This window comes from Ogataea parapolymorpha, chromosome VI, assembly GCF_000187245.1.
Source record: "Ogataea parapolymorpha DL-1 chromosome VI, whole genome shotgun sequence".
Classification (NCBI taxonomy): Eukaryota; Fungi; Ascomycota; class Pichiomycetes; order Pichiales; family Pichiaceae; genus Ogataea; species Ogataea parapolymorpha.
Window position 1 is genome coordinate 24,509 of NC_027861.1, and position 21,954 is coordinate 46,462.

Consider the following 21,954-nt stretch of genomic DNA (forward strand, 5'->3'; position numbering starts at 1 on the left):
CTCAGAAATCATACTCATCTGGCTCCTCTTTGAAACCCACAATAAAGAGCACGATGCTGAGATATATGATGAAACCTCCCGCGACACTTAAAATTAGACTCCAGTGCGTGATCAGATGGCAATGGAAGAGGATAATGGGGAAAATGATACCGCTGATGACAAGAAATCCCGTCATGAATTTGAAGAACTCCTTGATTGGCATCTCCTCGTGGGAATCCGATAGGAAATCAGCCTCGTATGCGCTTGACAGGGACTGTGCTAAAGCGTTGGGCAGCGGAGCGACAAGGAAAATGGCAACATCGATAAGGGGAAGCCAATTATCATACAATGCGCAGCTGAGCACAATATTGAGAAACCCTATTGCTATGAGAATGCTTAGAAATATCAACTTGCTCAAGGGGTTCAGTTTAAACATTATAGAAGTTACTATATTTATTTATTTATTTTCATACAATATTCTTTACTAACTCCCGTATATACAAATTAGTCAACTATAAACAACTTTATTTTTGCTCACCAGAAGACTCGGAGCTCGAAGCGTTACCGTCCTTGTACAGTTTCTCAAACAGTTTCAATGAGTCAGCTTGCAACTCTTCGTACTTGGTCTTGATTTCGTCGGCCTCAACAGTCTCACCACCGTTGACCTTCACGATGATCTCTCTCAACTCAGCGATCTTCTTGTTGATGTTCTCGACCTCGGTAGCGTCCAGCTTCTCCTTGAACTCCTCAAGAGACTTCTCAGTGTCGGCACAGAGTTGGTCGGCTCTGTTGACTTGCTCAATTGCCTCCTTTCTAGCTCTGTCCTGCTCCTTGAACTTCTCGGCGTCGTTAACCATCTTCTCGATCTCAGCGTCAGATAATCCGGAGGAGCCAGCAACAGTGATGGAGTTGTCCTTACCAGATGCCTTGTCCTTGGCAGAAACATTGATAATTCCGTCAGCGTCAATGTCAAAAGTGACTTCAATTTGTGGAACACCCTTTGGAGCTGGTGGAATACCTGAAAGAGTGAAGTTGCCAATCAGTTTGTTGTCCCTGACGAGTTCTCTCTCACCTTGGAACACTCTGATCTCAACGGAGGTTTGACCAGAAGCAGCAGTGGAGAAAATCTGGGACTTCTTGGTTGGAACAGTAGTGTTTCTTGGGATCAATCTAGTGAAGACACCACCCAGAGTCTCAATACCAAGAGACAATGGAGTAACGTCCAAAAGCAAGACATCCTTGACCTCACCGGATAACACAGCACCTTGGATAGCGGCACCAATGGCAACAGCTTCATCTGGGTTAACAGCCTTAGATGGCTCCTTACCAAACAGAGACTTGACGGTCTCGACAACCTTTGGCATTCTGGTCATACCACCAACAAGGATAACCTCGGAGATTTGAGAGGTAGAAAGACCAGCATCCTTAAGAGCCTTCTTGACTGGCTCGACAGTCTTCTTGATCAATGGCTCAACCAGTTGCTCAAGTTGAGATCTGGACATCTTCAAGTTGATGTGCTTTGGACCGGAAGCGTCAGCAGTGATGAAAGGAAGGTTGATCTCGGTAGAAAGAGTAGAGGACAGCTCAATCTTGGCCTTCTCAGCGGCTTCTCTGATTCTTTGAATGGCCATTCTGTCGTTTTGAAGGTCGATACCGGACTCCTTCTTGAAAGCGTCGACGATGTATCTAACCAAAGCAATGTCAAAGTCCTCACCACCCAAGTGAGTGTCACCATTGGTGGACTTGACCTCAAAGACACCGTTGTCAATGTCCAAGATAGAGATATCGAAGGTACCTCCACCCAAGTCGAACACGGCGACGACGTTAGTGTCAGTCTTCTCCAAACCGTAAGCCAAGGCAGCGGCAGTAGGTTCATTGACAACTCTGGCAACGTTCAAACCAACAATAGCACCTGCATCTTTGGTGGCTTGTCTTTGAGCGTCGTTGAAGTATGCTGGAACAGTAACGACAGCGTTCTTGACAGGCTTACCGAGGTATGCCTCGGCAGTCTCTTTCATCTTGTTAAGAATGAAACCTCCAATTTGGGCTGGGGAGTATTTCTGGCCTCTGGCCTCAACCCAAGCGTCACCATTGGTGTGCTTGACGATCTTGTATGGAACTTGCTTCAAATCTCTTTGCACCTCTTGATCCTCAAACCTTCTACCAATCAGTCTCTTTGTAGCAAACAAGGTGTTCTCTGGGTTGACCACAGCTTGTCTCTTGGCTGGAATACCGACCAATCTCTCACCGTCCTTGGTGAAGGCAACGACAGATGGAGTAGTTCTGGAACCCTCGGCGTTCTCAATGATTCTTGGAGTCTTTCCCTCCATCACGGCGACAGCAGAGTTCGTGGTTCCCAAATCGATACCGATCACGGAACCGGTCACCTTGGTGGAGTTGTATCTCAGCTGTCTGAGAGAAGACTGAGAAGTTAGCGGGCAAACGGTAACTCTATGTTCAATACTCACACTTCTCACGTTTCTAGCAATGTTTGCCAACATCTTTTCAATTACTAGCACTTGCTACCCACTTATTGAATTGTCCTGGTTTTCAAAATCCACAGGGGCAAAACAAAGATATATAAATTAATTTTCCAGTTTTTTTTCATTCTTTCGCCGTCATTTTTTTTTCCGGTAGTGCCTTGCTCACTACACCAGCAGAAATTTCCAGAAGAACAATAGAGACCCTTGAGTTATGGTGCAAGGATGCATAAAGAATCCGAGTCGTTATTCAACTAGTTCAGCTTGGTAGCTGCTCAACTTGGCGAGATCTTCGTTCCTGTTCAGCTTTGGGATTTTAAGAACTTGGGTCTCACCAATGACTGTCAGGCGCAGTCCGAGTTTTTCGGCCAGCTGATGCAATACTTTGCGCACATCACTTTCGGAAACCGGTAGTGTCATGGAGTCTCTGACTAGCTGTTGAAGACGAGTGACGCTCAAACTGACAGTTTTGGAATTATCAAATTTAGGTGATTGTTCATAGATCACATTGTAGATTGGGACCATCTTGGAGTCAAGTGCATCCTGTTTATTATCGCGGAGTATGTTTACCTTTTTTGAAGCCTGCTTCAATTTAATGCGCTCTAAAAGTGGCAGGTCAGATAGAAGATGCTTTTCATGGAATTCGTACTTGGTGCGTGAGTTCTTGGGCTTGGCAATTTTGCCAATTTTCTTAGGCGATGTTTGATGCTTTTGCTCTGACTCTAGCTTGAATGTAATGGGGCACCCTTTCGCGTTCCACTCCTCGAGCTTGGATCTGAAGATTTGCTGGCGCTTTTCAATCTTTTGGATGAGTTGGACGCGTTCTTCGGATCTGTGTGCAGAGTCGTTACAGAAAACATCAATTGTGATATCGTCTCCTGTTCTAGCAATGTCATAGGACTCGGGATATATTGACTTGATCGTGCAAAGTACCTCCTGATTGAGGTTCAATACCTTCTTCGATACCGTTGAAAAGCGCACTAGTGATGAAAGGTAGTTGGTACTGTAATGAAGCGCGACCAAAGTGTCCAAAGATCGAAATAATCGAACCAGAAAAGGGGTAGTATAATCAGAAGATGTCATGACGCGAAAAAAAAATTAAAGGGAAATAAAAAACACCAATCTTTAAATTCATTCTTTACGTATCTATTTTCAGTTCCTTGTTTAGCTCCAAAATTTTGGCCAGCATGCAACTCAACTGTAGGTAGGTAGAAACTCCTTCCAGAACACGCATGTGGGTAAAACCAACGATGCGAATCACTTCCAGCCGTTTATCCTCTTCAATGTCGTACATGGACTTGAGAACTTTAAAACTAGTGCTGACAATATCGATCGCAGAATACCCTTTTGCCCACAGCGACCGTAGAATGTCGAGACTGCCTTCGAAATCGCCCCGAATACAACTCCTGAGCATTTTGGAGATCACTAGGGGATGTGGAGAGTCGACAATTCGGTAAACATTTTCCGAGTTCACGAAATTGAAGCCGTAGAATGTACTCTGTAGATTATTGATTGCCTGTCTCATATCACCTTCGGCCGTAAATATTAGTGCTTCCAGGCCGTCATTGGTGTATTCAATCTTTTCCTGCTTTATTATGTGCAGTAGATTTCTTAATATCTCCTCATCTTCGAGCTTATTGTAACGTAAAATGGCACATCTACTTTGCAATGGCTCGATGATCTTGCTTGATTGGTTGCAAGCAAATGCGAAACGGGTGGTGTTGGAGTAAATTTCCATGGTGCGCCGGAGAGCTTGCTGTGCTCCAGGAGTCATTGAGTCTGCCTCGTCCAGAATTACGATTTTGTGTCTTCCTGGTGGAAGTTGGACTTTTTTCTGAGCGAACTGTTTAATTTTATTGCGGACCACCTCAATACCACGGTCATCAGACGCGTTCAATTCCAGTACAGCGTCGCGAAACTGATCTCCAAGAAGCTCATGTGCAAGGCACAACACAGAGGTAGTCTTTCCGATACCAGGCAGACCCGATATGATTAGATGAGGCATGTTTCCCTCCTCTGCAATCCTCTTCAGCGATTCAACAGTTTCCTTATTGCCCACCACATCGTCCAATTTAGTAGGCCTGTATTTTTCCACCCTGGATGTTAGATTGTGTCTTGTCAGTACTTACCAAGGAAGTTCCAAATCCAAAGGATAGTTCATGGTGTAGAAAAAATCAATCAGATCAGCATTTTCCATACGCGTCTTGCACAGCCGCAAATATATACGACCGACTGGTGGTGAGCTGGTGAGCAAATGACAGCCACATCTTCATGGTGGGCAGATCGTACAGGGTTTCACCATGCCGCAAGAACTACGGACAGTCGGTTAATGAAACCTAACCGTTAGTGTAAAGCTCTTCCATCTCTCGCCTCGTCTTTACCCGGCCGCACTATCTGAAAATTTCCACCTTTTTTATCTTACACCATGACCCAAGACCTGATCAACAGTGACACTATCGAGTCGTCACAGCTGCTCAAGCGCAAGCCATTGGTACTCAAACCATATGTGCTTCCTTTCTTGGCAATCTATCCAGTGTATTATAATCTCTACGCCAACCACTACGATAAGTACTTTGTTGGCAGAGAGTGGACATTTGTCTACACATTGACTTTGGTGTCGATCCATGCGTTGGTTTGGCTGCTTCCTAGATGGAACTTGGACTTGAATGTCAATTTCAAGTATATTAGAGTTGATTCTCTGGACGAGGCGTCGCATATTTTTATAAGGGCAAAACCAAGCTTTGGTATCAGTGAGATTTCTGAAATTAAGTTTGACCCTAAGACACAGCTGCTCTCCTTCCTTTACCAGAAGAGGAAGTACTTTTGGAACAGCGAGCTTTCGAAATTTTCACCTCCAATCTTTGCCATCGACGATGAGAAGCTCACCATACGTCGCCTAAAGCAATCCAGGGGCCTCAAGAGCGATCAACTAACTGGCCTTCGAAATCTGTACGGCCAGAACAAGTTCGACATCCCGATCCCGACGTTCATCGAGCTGTTCATCGAACACGCGCTGGCTCCGTTTTTCGTGTTTCAGCTATTTTCTATCGCCTTGTGGCTGATGGATGATATGTGGTACTTGTCATTGTTCTCCTTATTCATGCTCGTCAGTTTTGAGAGCACGAGTGTTTACCAAAGAAAGAGTACCATGACCGAGTTTCAGAGCATGGGAATCAAACCGTACGACATCTACTGCTATAGAGATGAGAAATGGTCCAAGATCTCCACTGAGGACTTGCTTCCTGGTGATATTGTCTCCGTGACAAGAACCCCTCACGAAGATCTTTCCATTCCTTGTGACTTGGTGCTTCTTGACGGATCCTGCATCGTTAATGAGGCTATGCTTTCTGGAGAATCAACTCCGCTTTTGAAGGAGTCCATCAAGCTTAGAGAGGAGACTGATTTGTACCAGCCTGATGGATTGGACAAGAACGCCCAGTTGCATGGCGGAACATCTTGCTTGCAAGTGACTCCTCCAGAAAAGCCTTTGATTAAACTGGCTCCTGACAACGGTGCTTTGGCTTTGGTTGCAAAGACCGGATTTGAGACCACCCAGGGTTCTCTTGTCAGAGTTATGATTTTCTCCAGCGAGAGAATGTCTGTGGCAAACAAGGAGGCATTCTTCTTCATTCTTTTCTTGCTCGTGTTCGCAGTCATTGCCTCGTGGTACGTGTGGGTTGAGGGAACCAAGATGGGAAGAATCCAGTCTAAGCTGATTCTCGACTGTATCATTGTGCTGACATCTGTTGTTCCTCCAGAACTTCCTATGGAGCTGACCATGGCCGTTAACCAATCTCTGGCTGCTCTTGGAAAGTTCTACATTTACTGCACTGAGCCATTTAGAATTCCCCTGGCCGGCAGAATCGATGTTTGTTGTTTTGACAAGACTGGTACCTTGACCGGAGAAGACCTCAACTTTGAGGGATTGGCTGGATTTGATTCATCAAACATTAGAAGACTATTCAAGCCAGAAGACCCTGGCGTTCCATCTGTGACTCTGGATGTTCTTGGCTCTGCTCACGCTTTGGTCAAGCTCGATGACGGAGAAATCGTTGGTGATCCGATGGAAAAAGAGACACTCAAGGCCGCCAATTGGAAACTCTCTTCGAAAACCAAGAATACCATCGAGGGCCACAAGAGAGTCATCAAGATTTTGAGAAGGTTCCAGTTCTCTTCTGCACTCAAGAGGTCGTCTTCCATCTCGAAGGTTGGTAATCAGGTACTTGTCAGCTGTAAAGGTGCTCCTGAGACAATCAAGGAAATGCTTGTGGATGCTCCTTCTAATTACGAAGAAGTGTACAAATCGTTCACCCGTTCCGGATCCAGAGTTTTGGCATTGGCCTACAAATACCTCAGCTCTGACAAAAACATTGACGGTCTCGAGAGACATTCTGTTGAAAGTGGATTGAAGTTTGCTGGCTTTATCGTTTTCCACTGTCCTCTGAAAGATGATGCTATCTCGACGATTCAGATGCTCAATGAGTCCAGTCATAGATGTGTCATGATCACTGGTGACAACCCATTGACTGCGTGCCATGTTGCCAAGGAGGTGGCTATTGTGACAAAAGATGTGCTTATTCTGGACATTCCTGAAACTCATTATCCTGGAGACTCAGAGCTGGCATGGAGAAATGTTGACGAGACCAGAATTATTCCTTTCAACCCAACCCAGGAGTTTGATGTCAAGTTCTTGCAAAAGAACGACATCTGTATCACAGGATATGCACTGTCTAAGCTGATGGAGCACCCTCAACTTGAAAAGCTGATCAGGTATACCTGGGTCTACTCTAGAGTCTCGCCATCGCAAAAGGAGTTTATTTTGAATTCCTACAAGAACTTGGGTTACAAGACACTCATGTGCGGTGACGGTACGAACGACGTTGGTGCATTGAAACAGGCCCATGTTGGTGTTGCTTTATTAAACGGTACTGAAGAAGGACTGAAGAAGATTCAAGAAAACAAGAAGATCGAGAGTTTGCAGAAAGTTTACGAGAAACAGTGCGACATCATGAAAAGATGGGGAAACCCACCTCCAAAAGTTCCTGCCCCAATTGCCCATCTGTATCCTCCAGGGCCATTGAATCCTCATTACCTGGCCACAATGGAGAAACAAGGACACACCATCACTCCGGAAATGAGGCAAGCGGTTGAGATTGCGAACAAGCAGCCTATTCCATCAGGTGCGAATGCAAATGGCTCTGCGACACAGAAGTCGAACTTTGCAGAGCAGTTGCTGGCAGGCCTAAAAGAGGAAGAGGACGAAAATGAGGCTCCAGTTCTAAAGCTCGGAGATGCTTCGGTTGCTGCACCATTTACATCCAAACTTGCAAACGTTTCTGCCGTTGTTCATATCATTAGACAGGGAAGATGTGCATTGGTGTCTACAATTCAAATGTACAAGATCTTGGCTTTGAATTGTTTAGTTTCTGCCTATTCGCTTTCCGTGCTATATCTTGCTGGTATCAAGTTTGGAGATGGACAAGCTACTGTTTCTGGATTGCTGTTGAGTGTGTGCTTTTTGTCGATTTCTAGAGGAAAGTCCCTTGATAAGCTGTCCAAAGAGAGACCACAACCGGGAATTTTCAATATTTACATCATGGGATCCATTCTTGGCCAGTTTGCAATCCACTTGATTTCTCTGATCTATATCACCAAAGAAGTTTACATCCTTGAGCCAAGAGAGCCACAGGTGGACCTGGAGAAAGAGTTCAGCCCTTCTCTGCTCAACACTGCCATGTTCTTGATCCAGCTCTCGCAGCAGGTTGCCACCTTCACGATCAACTACCAGGGACCACCGTTCAGACAATCCATCAGGGACAACAGAGGCATGTACTACGGTCTTTTGGGAGTTACATTCTTGTGTTTTGCTGGAAGTACCGAGTTCATGCCGGAGCTCAACGAAGCAATGCAGTTCGTCAAGATGAGCAGCCTCTTCAAATTTAAATTGACTATTGCTATGTTGCTGGACTTTGGAATCAGTTGGATCATCGAGTTGGTGCTGAAGCACTATTTCATGGACTTCAAGGCTGCCGACATTGCCATCCGGGAGGACGAAGAAGAGAAGAAAACCAGATAGAGTGTTATAATTCACGTTTCGTGTGTCTCTGCTTCTGTATTGTACAGCTCATCGTCCGGGGGTTTGTTGCCTTCAACAAAGTCGCCGTCTGCAATTTTGTAGTCTATCTTGCCTCGGACAACTTTGATGACGCCGAATATGTCGTCGTAGCATTCGTCATTTCGAAGAAAGTCGGGATTCTTCTTCGACTTGTTCTTATTTTCGAGGCCGTTTGTGATCCAGGAGCACTTTATGCCTAGCCGCTTGCACTCAGTGCACACCGGCTTAGTCTCACAACACTTACGCTTGCGGAACCTACACGTTAAACAACCCTTTCTCGATCGTTTGGACACCTTCTGTGGCTTCCTGATCTTCTCCTTTCCGTCGTCTGGCAGACTGCGTGGGACGCGGGCCGGGGCGATTGGGCCCACCTGCGAAGAAATTCTCTCCGCTGTCCCTCGGAGATCAATCGGATTCGGTATGGTCTTGGCGTCTAAGGAATGGTGCGAGGGTAATGAAGGAACCCGGGCAGCATAATTAGTGGAGGTCAAGCTTGGCTTGTAGGGCGGAGGTACCGGTGTCGTGAATGGGGACAGGATGGGCGGTAGCAATATTGAATTTGATGCTAAAGATGCTGGTTTTGTATGATGCCTCTGGTTGACAGGCTGCGAACTGGCTTCATCCATTTGGGACAAGATCTTCGTTTAACCAAGTAACGCGTATGGAATTTTCTTTATATTCTTTCCCCTTCTGGTCGTATCCTTTTGAAGCTAGCGGTCACAGATTAAACAACATACATTGTTTCCGCATGGACGAGCGCAAAGCTGCAGTCTGGAAATTTTCAACTTGGAGACTGTGGGGTCTGACGTCATAGTGCGGGGGAAAATGTTGCGCTCCCGCTGAGCTCGGAGAACTGGAAATCCTAATCCAGTGCATTGCTTGGAGCTATTATGCTTCCGGGGGGCTTCGTGGTTTCAGGGCACGTCAAACCACAGCCGTATGCCTCGGTACATATTTCTGGTGTACTGATTATAGATACTAATTTTCGCGAAATCTGCTTTCGAAAAAAAATATCAGTCCAATCTATCTATCGCTTAGACATGCTTCCAGCCGAGAGTGTTGCAAGCACCCCGCAGCTGACACGCAAGATTTCCAGGAGGTCGATCTCTAAGCATTCGCAGCCTTTTAAGGATGACCCGGATGCGCTGGAGTGGCTTCGACGCAAATTGAACCCGGAATGGGAGATCGATGTTCGCGGAGAGCTCGACGACGGCGACGATGGAATTGAGGAACTTTTAAAAGGATTGCGGGCCAGTAAGGGAATAAACACTTTACAGGAATATCGGTTTCTTAGTACATTGAATCCGCAGCTCGAAAAGTTTGATTACCAAGTCAATTATGAGAAGTTTGCTAACTTTCAGTCGGAAATAAAAAACACCAGAACATATCTCAAGCCTTTATTCGACTACCTCCAGAATTTTGAGCGCAACATCAACAAGCTATCGCAGGAAATGGAATTTCTCCAAAAACGATCTGACGTGCTTAACTCGCAGATAAAAAGCAAGCAGGAGCTAGACACAAGGTTAACTCCGGTCATTAACGATCTAATTATCCCTCCCTCCATAATAAACTCCATAATAGACGACAAGATAGACGAAAAGTGGATTGAAAACATAACGTTCCTAACGGAGAAGAGGGAAATCTACTCCAAGTACTCTTCCGAAAATCAGCCAAAGTGTCTTCCAGAGCTCGTACAACTGTTGGATCTTATGGAGCTGAAAGTTGTGGAACGAATTAGAGACTACCTCATCAAGCAAATCAAGACCCTGAGAAAACAAACAGTTTCATCGCAGGTGGTTCAGAGCGAGATGCTCGAGGTGAAGGAGATATTCACCTTTCTGCAGGAAAAGAATCTCAAATTGAGTAACGATCTTTGTCAGGCATACTGTCATACTATGCGTTGGTACTACTATCAAAATTTTGTCAAATACACTTCGTCATTGGAAAGACTGAGAATACACAGGGTTGAAAAGAACATCTTGCTTGGGTCCCTCGATGAGGAGGGAGGCCCTTCTGGGGCCGGATCATTTTTTGGATACTCTAACCAAAAACACGAAATCACTCCTAGCGAGTATTTGATTGCTTTGACAAAAAGACTTGAGTCTTTGGGCAAGTTTGATGAAACGGTCATGCCCGCTCAGATAGCCGAGACTAACAACGCAAAATACTGGCTTGAAACTGCGTTCAGAAATTTCAATGTTGCACTTTTAGACAACGTCTGTGTTGAGTACCTATTTATGAACGAATTCTTCAATCTGACCAAGAGTGAGCAATTAGATGAGATCTTCAAGACGATATTCAACCCGGTGTATCAAATCGGACACAGTTTCACCAAACATCTTATTTCTAACACCTACGACTACTTTGGGGTGCTCATAGCTATTCGTCTTACTCAACAGCTGGAATACGAATTGCAGCATCGGCGCATACCAGTGATGGAAGACTACCTGAACTATCAGCTGATTATTCTATGGCCAAGATTCCAAAATCTGATGGATCAAAACTGTATGAATATCAAGAAAAGCGTATCGTCCACTGTGATACTCAAGAGCATCAATAAGAATACCATGATTCCGCTAGGCCTAACGCAGAACTTTGGGCGTGTACTGCTCAACTTGCTTAGCCTTTCTCAAAATCTGATAGAGCAGGAGACGTCGGAACCGCTAACAAACTCCATTGTCCGACTTCGAAACGAGTTCGAAAGCACATTAATGAAGATGAGCTCTACACTAGATCCGAAAAAGAGAGAATTATTTCTCTACAGCAACTTCTCGCTTGTCTTCACTATTCTGAGCGAATTGGAAGAATCCAATAAACCTGGAATGGACGAAGTGGCGCACTTTCAAAATCTGGTAGACGCGTACGCAAATAGGGAATAATCTATAATTTTAATAATCTGGAGTAATTAATTATTATTTATGAGCGACAAAGATCTTGCGAGCTCCTTGATGGAGCTCAATATAAAAGTAGGGACGACAGACATACCTCAGACCATTGCTGAAGAACAGAATCAGGCAACAGATAGTAAGGAAGAGGTGCTTGATGACGAAACCACGATCAAGAATGACCCGCAAAAGACAAAAATTACCCTCAACCAGAGTATGATGCTCTCTAAACTGCCAGCGAAAACCACTTCTGCTGTGCTCTCGGTGTCCAAACCGACCGAATCCAAAATACAAATCCGCTTCAAATCAATAGGGTCTGTGGACCAAGTCAGCCCTGCCGTTTTCAAGATCAGCAAAAGCTCCAAATTCTCTTCCATCTTGCGATTTCTTGAACTCAAACTAGGCAAAAAAGTGTACTGCTACCTCAATAACTCGGTCAGTCCCAATCCCGACGAGGAACTCGAAAATCTGTATAATATTTTCCGCGTGGGTGACGAGCTCATCGTCAGTTACTGCAACATCGTCGCATTCGGTTAATAAAGTTAAGTGTATTCAATACCTATTCACAACGCCTATCCTAAAAGTGGTATAATTAAGCAATTCATTTCTCATTATCCCAAAACCAGCCTGATTTCTTCTGGTTTGGAAGTTTCTGACAGTTCTCATCAATGGTCTTGCGCTCACCAGCACTGTTGAGAATCTCTTTTGTTTCTTTGATGGTGCTGGATCCGTCGCTGAAGAACTGTTTCATGACAGTAACCTTTTCCACGTCGCCATCATCCAACGTGCGGATGGTAGTGGATGTACTTGACCCTGTAAAATTAGGGCTGTCTCCCCACTTCTTATCGTCTTTGTAAAAGTCCCATTTGGACTTCTGCTCTTCTTTGAACTTCTCCCATTCTTCCTTGCGCTTCTTGTTGGCCAATTCCGTCATCTTAACCTTGAAGCCGAGATAATCAGTGTATTGCTGGAAAAACAAACCCTTTTGGTGAGACGAGTCGTTCTCCACGTCTTCCCTTGCCAATGCCGAACCGAAGTCGTCCGGGATGCTGGCCCTTGGGAACAAACATCTCCATGCCCCGTTAGCATCCCACACAGACAAGCCGTTCATCTCCTGGCATCTTGCGTATAACTTGGCAGACGGAATCGGATAGGCCCAGAGACCGTAAGGGGTCTCCTGATTCTTGAACCGGCGACCGAACGACCCAAAAGGAGACTCGTTAAATAGCGGGAACATGTCGAACACTTGGTCCACGGCGTTGACGAGGTTGTCGTGGAAGTCGTGGCCCGAATCGCCCAAATACTTGCTAGACCAATCAAGGAGATTGGAGACAGAAGAAGAGGTCAAATTGTTCGCAGAAGATAGCAATGACTCCAAAGAGTCATTGATGGTACTCAATGCAGAGGTATTCAACGGTTTCTCTTCTTTGGTCGCCAAAGACTCGATGTTATTTGAGTCCGAAGGATTGTAAATACCCATGATGAAACAAAATTAATTTGCCTTCAATTTCTAGAATTATTAATTAAATTGGGCCTGATCTGGGGCAAAACATTTGCAACCCAAACTTTATGCTGTCAAGGGAAAATTGAAACATTTATTTGAACGCTTGTGCGTGTCAACTTTTGTGGCTATGGAATGAAATACCTTCGTCACGACGAAGCGAAACTGTATGCTTGCTTCGAACTGGTTTGCCTGCATGAACGTGGCAAAGTATTCATAATCATATTATCACATGCTGACCAGTGTGGGGAACCCTAAATATAAAAGGGTTCCTGGAACAGCATTTACTTATGTCGAAATCTACGAAATCACTTACAAAACTATCGGAGGCTCTTGAGTCAAACGAGTCCTTGAGAAAGGAGGCGTTGAAGTCGTTGAACTCGCTGGTATCATTTGAGATCAATGACAAAAAGACGGGCGAGACTCAATATTGGGTTTTGGATGCCAAGTCAGAAGGAACGTTGAAGAAGACAGACAAAGTGGCAGACGATGCCGAGATAAAGATCAAGATAGGTGATGTACAACTTCGCAAACTTATAGACGGGAAGGCAAGCGCTCAAAAGTTGTTCATGACAGGAAAGCTCAAAATCAAGGGTAACGTCATGAAGGCCGCTAATGTAGAGAAGCTACTCAAGTTCGTTGGTCCAGAAAAGGCAAAGCTCTAATCAGCAACCGCCACGATCAACAGGCCTCCAATGACGCAGAGTCCATAATGTCATGGAATATGTAGTGAGAAAACGAGAGGTAAATATGATCAAAAAATAAACTTCACTTTTGCATCGATAGACTCACCCGGTAATCATTGATTATGGGCGGAGCCGCGAAAAAGTCACCGAGATGGATTTAAACAAACTCAGAGAATCCTTGAAAGACGGACCGAGCCTGACGCAAAGACTTGGACGTGTTGACTCCAGGCCTGAACCGGAGACACAGCACACCCGACACCATCGGGAAGCCGAGTAAAATTTAACCAGTTGTACTGGATAGGGCGATTTTTTCCGGTAAGTGTGCATTGCAGATGAGCCAGAGAAAACTCGGTTATGCTTCTAAGTCAATGATTGGTGCGATAATAGAGGCTAGCAATCCGGTATTCAGCGAGCCTTTGGAACATAGCAGAGCGTTGCCATCAAGCGCGCCGGACTAAACGCGTATCCGTCATGTAGATTTCCTGTTTTGCCTGCTTCTGCAGCTGGGATCCGAGACGTATTGTAGGACTCGAGGTCGCGAAAATGATGTACTGAGTCATCATCCCCTGGAAAATTTTTCATAGAACAAGTGGGATTACCAGATTTATTGCTACCGGTGTTGGTGAACAATAGCCTTCATGTAGGAAAACATAGCCGGCGTCTCTTGCCGGCATGAGCGCCGCGAAGCTGGTGTAAAAAATTGCACTTGTCCTGAACGATATTTCCGCATTGTTCTGCTGGCACGAAAAGCAACTACGGTGTGCGGCAAGGCCCGCGGGGCGTGGAATTGGTGTGTGGTGCGAGTGGAAAAAGTAACTTGGCGCTCTGCTGTGATTGGCTATAGATAATATTTAGTCCATTGATAATTTTTCACAAAGATCTCCGTCAACGGAAATCTTTGGATGCGGCTTCGAGAAACACCCAGCTAGTCAGTGGTAATATAAATACGGGTTCCGCCGCAATTCCTGCCCCTTCCCCATAGTATACACAATGGTCCAACCACAAGAGCCAGAATTCGAGCAAGCCTACAACGAATTGTACTCCACCCTCAAGGAGTCTACTCTGTTCCAGAAGCACCCAGAGTACGAGAAGGTGATTCCGGTTGTCTCTGTTCCAGAGAGAATCATCCAGTTCAGAGTCACCTGGGAGGACGACCAGGGCAATGTCCAGGTCAACAGAGGTTACAGAGTCCAGTTCAACTCTGCTCTGGGTCCATACAAGGGAGGTCTGAGATTGCACCCAAGTGTTAACCTTTCGATCCTCAAGTTCCTTGGATACGAGCAAATTTTCAAGAACGCCTTGACCGGTCTCTCCATGGGAGGTGGTAAGGGTGGATCTGACTTCGACCCTAAGGGAAAGAGCGACAACGAGATCAGAAGATTCTGCACTGCCTTCATCAGACAGCTTGCCAGACACATTGGCCAGTTCACCGATGTTCCAGCTGGTGACATTGGTACCACCGGACGTGAGATCGGATTCATGTTCGGTGCCTACAAGCAGATGCAGAACCAGTTCGAGGGTGTGCTGACCGGTAAGGGATTGACCTGGGGTGGTTCTTTGATCAGACCAGAGGCCACCGGTTACGGTCTGGTCTACTACGTCGAGAAGATGATCGAGAAGGCCACCAACGGAAAGGAGTCTTTTGCTGGCAAAAGAGTTGCTATCTCGGGATCCGGTAACGTTGCTCAGTACGCCGCTTTGAAGGTCATCGAACTTGGAGGAACCGTTGTTTCTCTTTCCGACTCGAAGGGCTGCATCATCTGCCAATCTGGTATCACCAAGGAGCACATCGAGGCCATCATCGAGGCCAAGGTCAAGTTCTTGTCTTTGAAGGACATCATTGGTGAGTACTCCGCTTTCGAAACCACCCCTGTCCAATACATCGACGGTGCCAGACCATGGGTTCACGCCGGTAAGGTCGATGTCGCTCTGCCATGTGCTACCCAAAACGAGGTCTCTGGCGAGGAAGCCAAGGCTTTGGTTGCTGTTGGCTGCAAGTACCTTGCTGAGGGATCCAACATGGGCTCCACCCAGGAGGCCATTGACGTTTTCGAGGCCGAGAGAAAGAGCGCTTCTTCCGTTGGCGACAGTATCTGGTACGCTCCAGGTAAGGCTGCTAACTGTGGTGGTGTTGCTGTTTCAGGTCTGGAGATGGCACAGAATTCTCAGAGAGTCCAATGGACTGCTGAGGAGGTCGACAAGAAGCTCAAGGACATCATGGTCAACTGCTTCAATACCTGCTACGAAACTGCTGTTTCCTACAGCGCCGAGACCAACAAGGACACCTTGCCATCGCTCGTCATGGGTGCCAACGTTGCCGGTTTCGTTAAGGTTGCTGAGGCCATGAAGGCTCAAGGTGACTGGTGGTAAATGTGACGCCCACTGGATGTACTGTACGTAGAACAGAATGAAATAATTTTCTTTAGCGAAACGGATTTAGTTTATCGTGCCAGGCCATGAAAAAGCATGGTCTGTGGCTGTGTATTTATTTAGGTGGACAAAAATATTTAGACGCAATTTATACGACCTCAGCCTCCATGTCGTCCACTTCTGCTTCTTGGACCTCTTTTATCAAGAGTTTGGCATCCTACAACGGAGACTTGTCGTCGCTGACTGCGCCGCCATTTATCCTTTCGCCTACGTCCTTGGTGGAGTATTCCCAGTACTGGTCCGAACATGTTGATCTGTTTCTGGCCCCTAACTTCATCCAACAGGAACCCAATGACATTGACTCTGTTGAGCTCAAGCACATGGTTGCCGTTCTCCGCTGGTTCATCTCCACCCTGAAAAGCCAGTACTGTTCTCGAGCTGAGACGCTTGGTGGCGAGAAGAAACCTCTGAACCCATTCTTAGGCGAATTGTTTGTTGGCAAGTGGACTGATGAGTCGCCCTCCAAAAAGTTCGGAGAAACACTGCTGGTGAGCGAACAGGTCAGCCACCACCCCCCTATCACTGCCTACGCAATCCAAAATAAAACTAATAAGACCACCCTCCAGGGCTACAACGGAGTTAGAGCTTCCATGTCTGCAACCGCATTGAACGTGAGACAATACGGCCATGCATTGCTAAGCTATGAGAATCTCAACGAGAAGTACCTAATTACCCTACCACCTCTCCACATCGAAGGTATATTGATGGCCGCTCCGTTCGTTGAACTAGAACAGAAGTCTTACATCCAGTCATCGGCAGGATACGTTGCGGTCATCGAATACTCCGGCAAGGGCTATTTTTCTGGTAAGAGCAACAGTTTCAAAGCCAGAATCTACAAGAACATTAGCGAGGCTGAGGACAAGACGAAGGCTCTATACACCGTCAGCGGCCAGTGGTCGGGCGTCTCGTCCATATCAAGAGGTAACACCGTTGCTTCCGATGCACAAGTGTTCTTCGATGCCAAGAACTCCAAACCTCAACATCTGACGGTCAAGCCTATTGAAGAGCAAAGTCCGCTGGAAAGCAGAAGAGCCTGGCAGAAAGTTGCCGAGGCGATCAGGGCTAATAATTACAATTTGATCCACGAAGAAAAAACAAAGATCGAAAATGAACAACGCGAGCTGCGCAAGAAAGAAGCTGCTGATGATACTCCTTGGAAACAGAAATTCTTTGAGGAAATTGATTATACAACTCTGACGGAAGAAGATGACGAAACGGGATATGTCAAGCTTGCCAACATGGCAAACTTGTCGCTGAAAAACGTTCCCTCCGGTACCAGAAAGGGCTCGTCTAAAGACAATGAAACCGAAGCAGGGTCTCACTGGAGATTCTGTCCCGAAAGATTAGATACCACAGATATCGTTTTCTAATTATACTGGAGTGTGCTCTCCTGCGAGCTCCGTAGTCGAGCTGTTGCTCGAGTCACTGAACGCTTCATTCCGGATAGCTTGAATCCATGGATCTTGTAGAAGCTCCACCGCAGTAAGACGCTTTGTTGGATCAATATCCAGACACTTCGCCAGGAAGTGCTGTCCTTGAATGCTTAATTGGTCGTTGGTTGGGAATTGAGGAAGATGTCCTGCAGCAATATGATACATCACGGCAAATTCATTGTCCAGATTAGCCCATGGTCGTCTTCCAGTAGCCATTTCCAATAAACAGCATCCCAATGACCAGATATCAATGGCACCAAACTTGCCAATCGTTTCGCCCCTGATTGTTTCCGGCGACATGTACATCGGCGTACCAGTCAACGCCTGTGTTTTGCGGCCGGAATGGAGGATCGAATTCAAAGTGGCAGTCCCGGAACCGCTGCCGTTGCCCCCGCTGCTGGATGAGCCACCTGTTGTATTCGAGGTGTTGCCGTGAGCAGCCATTGCGATCACTTTAGCAGAACCGAAGTCAACAAATTTAATGACTCCCATGTGGTCCAGAAGTATGTTTTCTGGTTTGATGTCTCTATGCACAATACCAAACTGATGGAGGTATGCAAGACCTTCAAGCATTTGAAGTGTATAGAGTTGAATCACTGACTCGTCTTCAATACGACCATACTCTAACAAACTTGCCAAAGATCCACCACTGCAGTACTCCATGAAAATGTAAACTCGGTCGCGATGAACTTCAACACCGAAAAATTGAACAATATTAGGATGCGACAACATTTCTAACACAGTCATCTCACCTTTAATGGCCGGCACAATGGATTTGATAGACTGTCTGTCTTGGAACCGGATTTCTTTCACCGCTAAAGCTCCTCCAGTGTCCAGATTAATTGATGCATAGACTGAACCAAATGTTCCCCCACCCAGGAATTTACCTTTCTGCCATCTGATGGAGACAGATGAGAAGGACGAGGCGAGGTAGGTCAGGAATTGGTTATCGGTATCCGTATCATCCAGGACACGGCCAACAGATTGTTGCTCGACTTGTAGCAATCTTCTCTCTTCTTCTAGGCGGCCAATTTGATACATGATATGCTCTCTCAATGAACTTAGGCTTTCATCATCAAGCGTGAATAAGTCTTTCTCTGAGATAGAATGGTAATTGAGCATTCTCTTTTTTTGCATTTCCTTGGTTCTTGCCCCCATGATATCGAAATGAGAAATTAATAGAGACATGCACCCTGCAACTTTGTCCTTCAATCTGTAGAACTTTTCGCTGTCTAAGGTTAGAATATTGAATCCAGTCGTTATATCCATCGCAAACTCCAAAGCAGAGACACACCATCTGAATGTTTTAGGGTCTGTGGGTATACAGTCATCCACAATAAAACTCAACCATTCGATAGCAAACTGTAACAGCTTCAAAATGAGTACAGATTTTCGTGCGTTGTCAAACGTCCTCAAGAAATCACGACCTGAATCTCGAATGTATGTGAACACGGTATTTGCTAGCTCTTGCGTATCTGCTATTCCACGACATTGATTTCTCACAGAAGGCACGGCATCGATGACAAAGCACGACATTCTGAAAAATTGCTTCGAGATGACTTGGAGTTCTCTTTGCACTTTTGGCAAGGAGCATCTCTTGCCAACAGCGGAGCCTATAGTGTTTCCCACACATTCTTTGAACCAATTGGCACAATCATCAACCTTGGAGGAAGAGCCACCCTTGGAAATCAGCAAGACTTTTCCTTTGTCGAGGTTGCCAATAGGTAAGGAGGTGAGATCCAGTGGCAAAACGATACCATCCCACATCATCGCCTTGGCGGGATAAACCACCAAAACGTAATCATAGCTCTCATCGAACTCATTTTGGTTCTCACCAAAGTGTTCAGCTTCAGCATAAATAGGTTCAGCATAGTAAGTGTAATTTTCTGCTGCTTCCATATGTCTCTTAGGTATTTTGCTGAAATCCACACCGAGATGCGAACTTTTTAAGATTCGGGAAACTTCATATGGCTTACTAGCAATGGACTCCGATGCAAAAACGTAAACACCTTCCTCCGCCAACTGCGCGTTGTGATAGAGTACATGATTACTTTCTTTCAGCATATCCAAAAACTTCTTCATGCGCGCACCGTTCAAATTGTACAATATGGAGTTTTGGAAATAGAAGTTGAGAATAGCATGGAAACGGAAGAACTTCCTTTTCAATTGACCGAAATTCTCCATCATGGACGTGTACCATCTAACCATTTTATGCTTGTCCAACGGAGTGCCATCGTAAGGAGGTCCCTGGAACTGATGTTGCATGTATTGATGTAGCCTAGCAACAAGCTTAGATGTTAATATGCTAAATTGAGTCGCAACCTCTGCAGAGCCGCCTTCAATATAGAACCCAAGGTTTTGAAGGAAGGACCATTCGCGTTCCAGTTCTTCCGGCTCTTTGAATGTTCTAAACGATTTTGATGACTTCGGAGAATCCAATAGCTTTCTGTTCAACAATAATAAATAATGATGAACACATTCCAAAATAGCGTTGTCAAAGTCTGCATCTTGATAGTCCAACGACGATATCCAGCCTTCACGAGGAGAACAATATTCCAGGAATGATGTGCGAATCTCTAGCGCGAGAGTGATGTACAGTTTGAAATCTTCAAGGACTTGGTCAATCATCATCATCGTTGGATTTCTCAGTTTTTTGGCGTATGATAGTCTGGTGTTCACTAATTCTTTCATCAACTTCGAGGGGAACATCGCGAGAACCAAGAGGGAGTCAACATAAGACGGTAGATTCAGTTTCTCAAAATACTGCTGATACTCAAGGTACGACTCCTTTGCTTTGAAAGTCCAATGTGCACAACTAGCAAATAGTCTTTTGTTGAATAGATCTTCAATATCCTTCTCTTTCATGATTCTTTCCACAAAAGACCGATCTTCCTTGAATATGTTTCCATTCTTGTTCCTGCTAGAGCTAGTCTCACTGTCCGAGTGGTCTTGGTCATCTTGGGACTCTAGTTCAGGGAGTTCGCTATTTGCAGACGAAGGGCCAGGAGATCTTAGAATATCGAGATCGTCGTTGCCAACCCATTTCCTCAGAACGTCAGATTCTCGCTGGATAGCACACGTAATCGAGGTCCATGCAATAAGAGCGTGCAAGCGGGACGTAAACTCAGGTGTTCCACACAAAGGTTTCTCATTTTCCATCTCCTTCTGAGTTCTCCAAAGTTCTTGACAACGTTCATACCTATTAAGTAAATCATTGACTTTGTCAAATCCAAACTTGACTTGTGTGATATAAGGCGAATTTTGTATGTCTTCCGGCATTTCAAGTCTGAAATTCATGATTTCATCAAGAATTTCATCAACAAGACCCCTATGATATTGCACGAGTCTTTTCTGATCCTCCTCAGTTCTACCAAAAAGTTTGGACCGTATCCCTATCCAAAGATCCTCTTTGTACGAGGCACGCAAGTAGCTTTCGCCTTCCACTTCATTCAGTGGCTTTATCAACTTTGTCTTCTCTCCCGTCAACACGTCACCAGTGAGAACAGATTGCAAAAGAGACTGCCATTCAAGACGCTCCAAAATGGCAGCATTGTCATCGGTGTGCTTCAACTGAATATCGTCGCTTTGATTCAATATGTCGAGAAGAACTGTGGAGTCCAATCTGTACTCTGATGGTTTCTCCCACTCATTACTGGTCATGCCCACCTGTTGACTCAAAGCTTTCAACGCCTTGAATTCCTTACTATCATCTTGACTCAAGTCCTCTTGGAACTCCTCCAACTTGTCCTGTATTTTTAAAGCCTCTGGATCCTCATCGACAGTGACTTCCGCTGGGTCGTCGTCATCCTCGATGTCCACCGATTTGTTATAATAATCGTCGTTCACCTTATACCTGTTCTTGAACTTGTTGATACCGTTCAGATACAGCATTTCCTGTTGCTGGTACTGTTGCGAGTATTTCGTGTTCAAGTTTGAACGCAAAATGGATGAATGGGGACGCACGCCTTCGATGGTCGCAGACATAGGCCCCGAGGAGCCATTGCTCTGATTTGAGAAAAGGGTTCGTAACTTTTGGTAGTTGTTGCTTCCTCGACTAGACCTAGAGCTGATTGGACCGGTGCCATTGGTGATATAATGGAAGCTTGGCGTTTTGAGCAATGGCGTCCTTTGGGGCTGCTCATCGGGACTCGATTTGACACTTTTCTTAGTCGGCAGTTGTTCGGGAGCTGTATCCAACTTTCCAATAGCTTCAACGGGCACGCCATTGTTCAAATCGGTCTGAATTTTCAGCATCTGGTCGGCAGTGTACGTGCCAGTGTTATGCGGAGACGAAAGAGGTGTTCCTCGTGGTGAAAGCAAAACGCCTTGAGAGGGTATTTGCAACTTTAACTTTGACAGCGATCGTAGCGTTTCGGAGTCTTCTTGGTGAGTCTCCTCATCACTCGGCTTATCCTTGCTCGTGGGCGACATGCTTTGTTGAGTAA

The 21,954-nt window shown here is 45.6% G+C and overlaps 13 protein-coding genes across 13 annotated transcripts; 6 read left to right on the forward strand and 7 right to left on the reverse strand.

Moving 5' to 3' along the window:
* Position 1: 1 nt before the first annotated feature.
* HPODL_05276 (putative membrane protein) lies at positions 2-415 on the reverse strand (the record flags this gene model as incomplete). The annotated part of the gene is made up of 1 exon (XM_014077600.1): positions 2-415. One exon carries the CDS (start codon positions 413-415, stop codon positions 2-4), a length of 414 nt encoding a protein of 137 aa, XP_013933075.1.
* An 88-nt stretch (positions 416-503) lies between these two features.
* Positions 504-2,480, reverse strand: HPODL_01106 (Heat shock protein SSC1, mitochondrial; the record flags this gene model as incomplete). Its single annotated transcript, XM_014077601.1, has 2 exons — positions 504-2,402; positions 2,448-2,480. The coding sequence occupies 2 exons, from the start codon at positions 2,478-2,480 to the stop codon at positions 504-506; spliced, it is 1,932 nt and encodes a 643-aa protein (XP_013933076.1).
* A 225-nt stretch (positions 2,481-2,705) lies between these two features.
* On the reverse strand, positions 2,706-3,542 carry HPODL_01107 (uncharacterized protein; the record flags this gene model as incomplete). Its single annotated transcript, XM_014077602.1, has 1 exon — positions 2,706-3,542. The coding sequence occupies one exon, from the start codon at positions 3,540-3,542 to the stop codon at positions 2,706-2,708; it is 837 nt and encodes a 278-aa protein (XP_013933077.1).
* Positions 3,543-3,597: 55 nt separating this feature from the next.
* Positions 3,598-4,656, reverse strand: HPODL_01108 (Replication factor C subunit 4; the record flags this gene model as incomplete). Its single annotated transcript, XM_014077603.1, has 2 exons — positions 3,598-4,555; positions 4,589-4,656. The coding sequence occupies 2 exons, from the start codon at positions 4,654-4,656 to the stop codon at positions 3,598-3,600; spliced, it is 1,026 nt and encodes a 341-aa protein (XP_013933078.1).
* Positions 4,657-4,884: 228 nt separating this feature from the next.
* HPODL_01109 (cation-transporting ATPase 1) lies at positions 4,885-8,535 on the forward strand (the record flags this gene model as incomplete). Its single annotated transcript, XM_014077604.1, has 1 exon — positions 4,885-8,535. One exon carries the CDS (start codon positions 4,885-4,887, stop codon positions 8,533-8,535), a length of 3,651 nt encoding a protein of 1,216 aa, XP_013933079.1.
* Positions 8,536-8,546: 11 nt separating this feature from the next.
* On the reverse strand, positions 8,547-9,200 carry HPODL_01110 (uncharacterized protein; the record flags this gene model as incomplete). The annotated part of the gene is made up of 1 exon (XM_014077605.1): positions 8,547-9,200. One exon carries the CDS (start codon positions 9,198-9,200, stop codon positions 8,547-8,549), a length of 654 nt encoding a protein of 217 aa, XP_013933080.1.
* A 414-nt stretch (positions 9,201-9,614) lies between these two features.
* On the forward strand, positions 9,615-11,453 carry HPODL_01111 (Golgi-associated retrograde protein; the record flags this gene model as incomplete). The annotated part of the gene is made up of 1 exon (XM_014077606.1): positions 9,615-11,453. One exon carries the CDS (start codon positions 9,615-9,617, stop codon positions 11,451-11,453), a length of 1,839 nt encoding a protein of 612 aa, XP_013933081.1.
* A 39-nt stretch (positions 11,454-11,492) lies between these two features.
* Positions 11,493-11,996, forward strand: HPODL_01112 (Ubiquitin-like protein ATG12; the record flags this gene model as incomplete). Its single annotated transcript, XM_014077607.1, has 1 exon — positions 11,493-11,996. One exon carries the CDS (start codon positions 11,493-11,495, stop codon positions 11,994-11,996), a length of 504 nt encoding a protein of 167 aa, XP_013933082.1.
* Positions 11,997-12,060: 64 nt separating this feature from the next.
* HPODL_01113 (uncharacterized protein) lies at positions 12,061-12,939 on the reverse strand (the record flags this gene model as incomplete). Its single annotated transcript, XM_014077608.1, has 1 exon — positions 12,061-12,939. The coding sequence occupies one exon, from the start codon at positions 12,937-12,939 to the stop codon at positions 12,061-12,063; it is 879 nt and encodes a 292-aa protein (XP_013933083.1).
* A 311-nt stretch (positions 12,940-13,250) lies between these two features.
* HPODL_01114 (Fatty acid-binding protein) lies at positions 13,251-13,625 on the forward strand (the record flags this gene model as incomplete). Its single annotated transcript, XM_014077609.1, has 1 exon — positions 13,251-13,625. The coding sequence occupies one exon, from the start codon at positions 13,251-13,253 to the stop codon at positions 13,623-13,625; it is 375 nt and encodes a 124-aa protein (XP_013933084.1).
* Positions 13,626-14,636: 1,011 nt separating this feature from the next.
* Positions 14,637-16,016, forward strand: HPODL_01115 (NADP-specific glutamate dehydrogenase 1; the record flags this gene model as incomplete). Its single annotated transcript, XM_014077610.1, has 1 exon — positions 14,637-16,016. One exon carries the CDS (start codon positions 14,637-14,639, stop codon positions 16,014-16,016), a length of 1,380 nt encoding a protein of 459 aa, XP_013933085.1.
* Positions 16,017-16,183: 167 nt separating this feature from the next.
* Positions 16,184-17,446, forward strand: HPODL_01116 (Protein KES1; the record flags this gene model as incomplete). Its single annotated transcript, XM_014077611.1, has 1 exon — positions 16,184-17,446. The coding sequence occupies one exon, from the start codon at positions 16,184-16,186 to the stop codon at positions 17,444-17,446; it is 1,263 nt and encodes a 420-aa protein (XP_013933086.1).
* HPODL_01117 (MAP kinase kinase kinase of the HOG1 mitogen-activated signaling pathway) lies at positions 17,447-21,940 on the reverse strand (the record flags this gene model as incomplete). The annotated part of the gene is made up of 1 exon (XM_014077612.1): positions 17,447-21,940. One exon carries the CDS (start codon positions 21,938-21,940, stop codon positions 17,447-17,449), a length of 4,494 nt encoding a protein of 1,497 aa, XP_013933087.1.
* Positions 21,941-21,954: the final 14 nt, after the last annotated feature.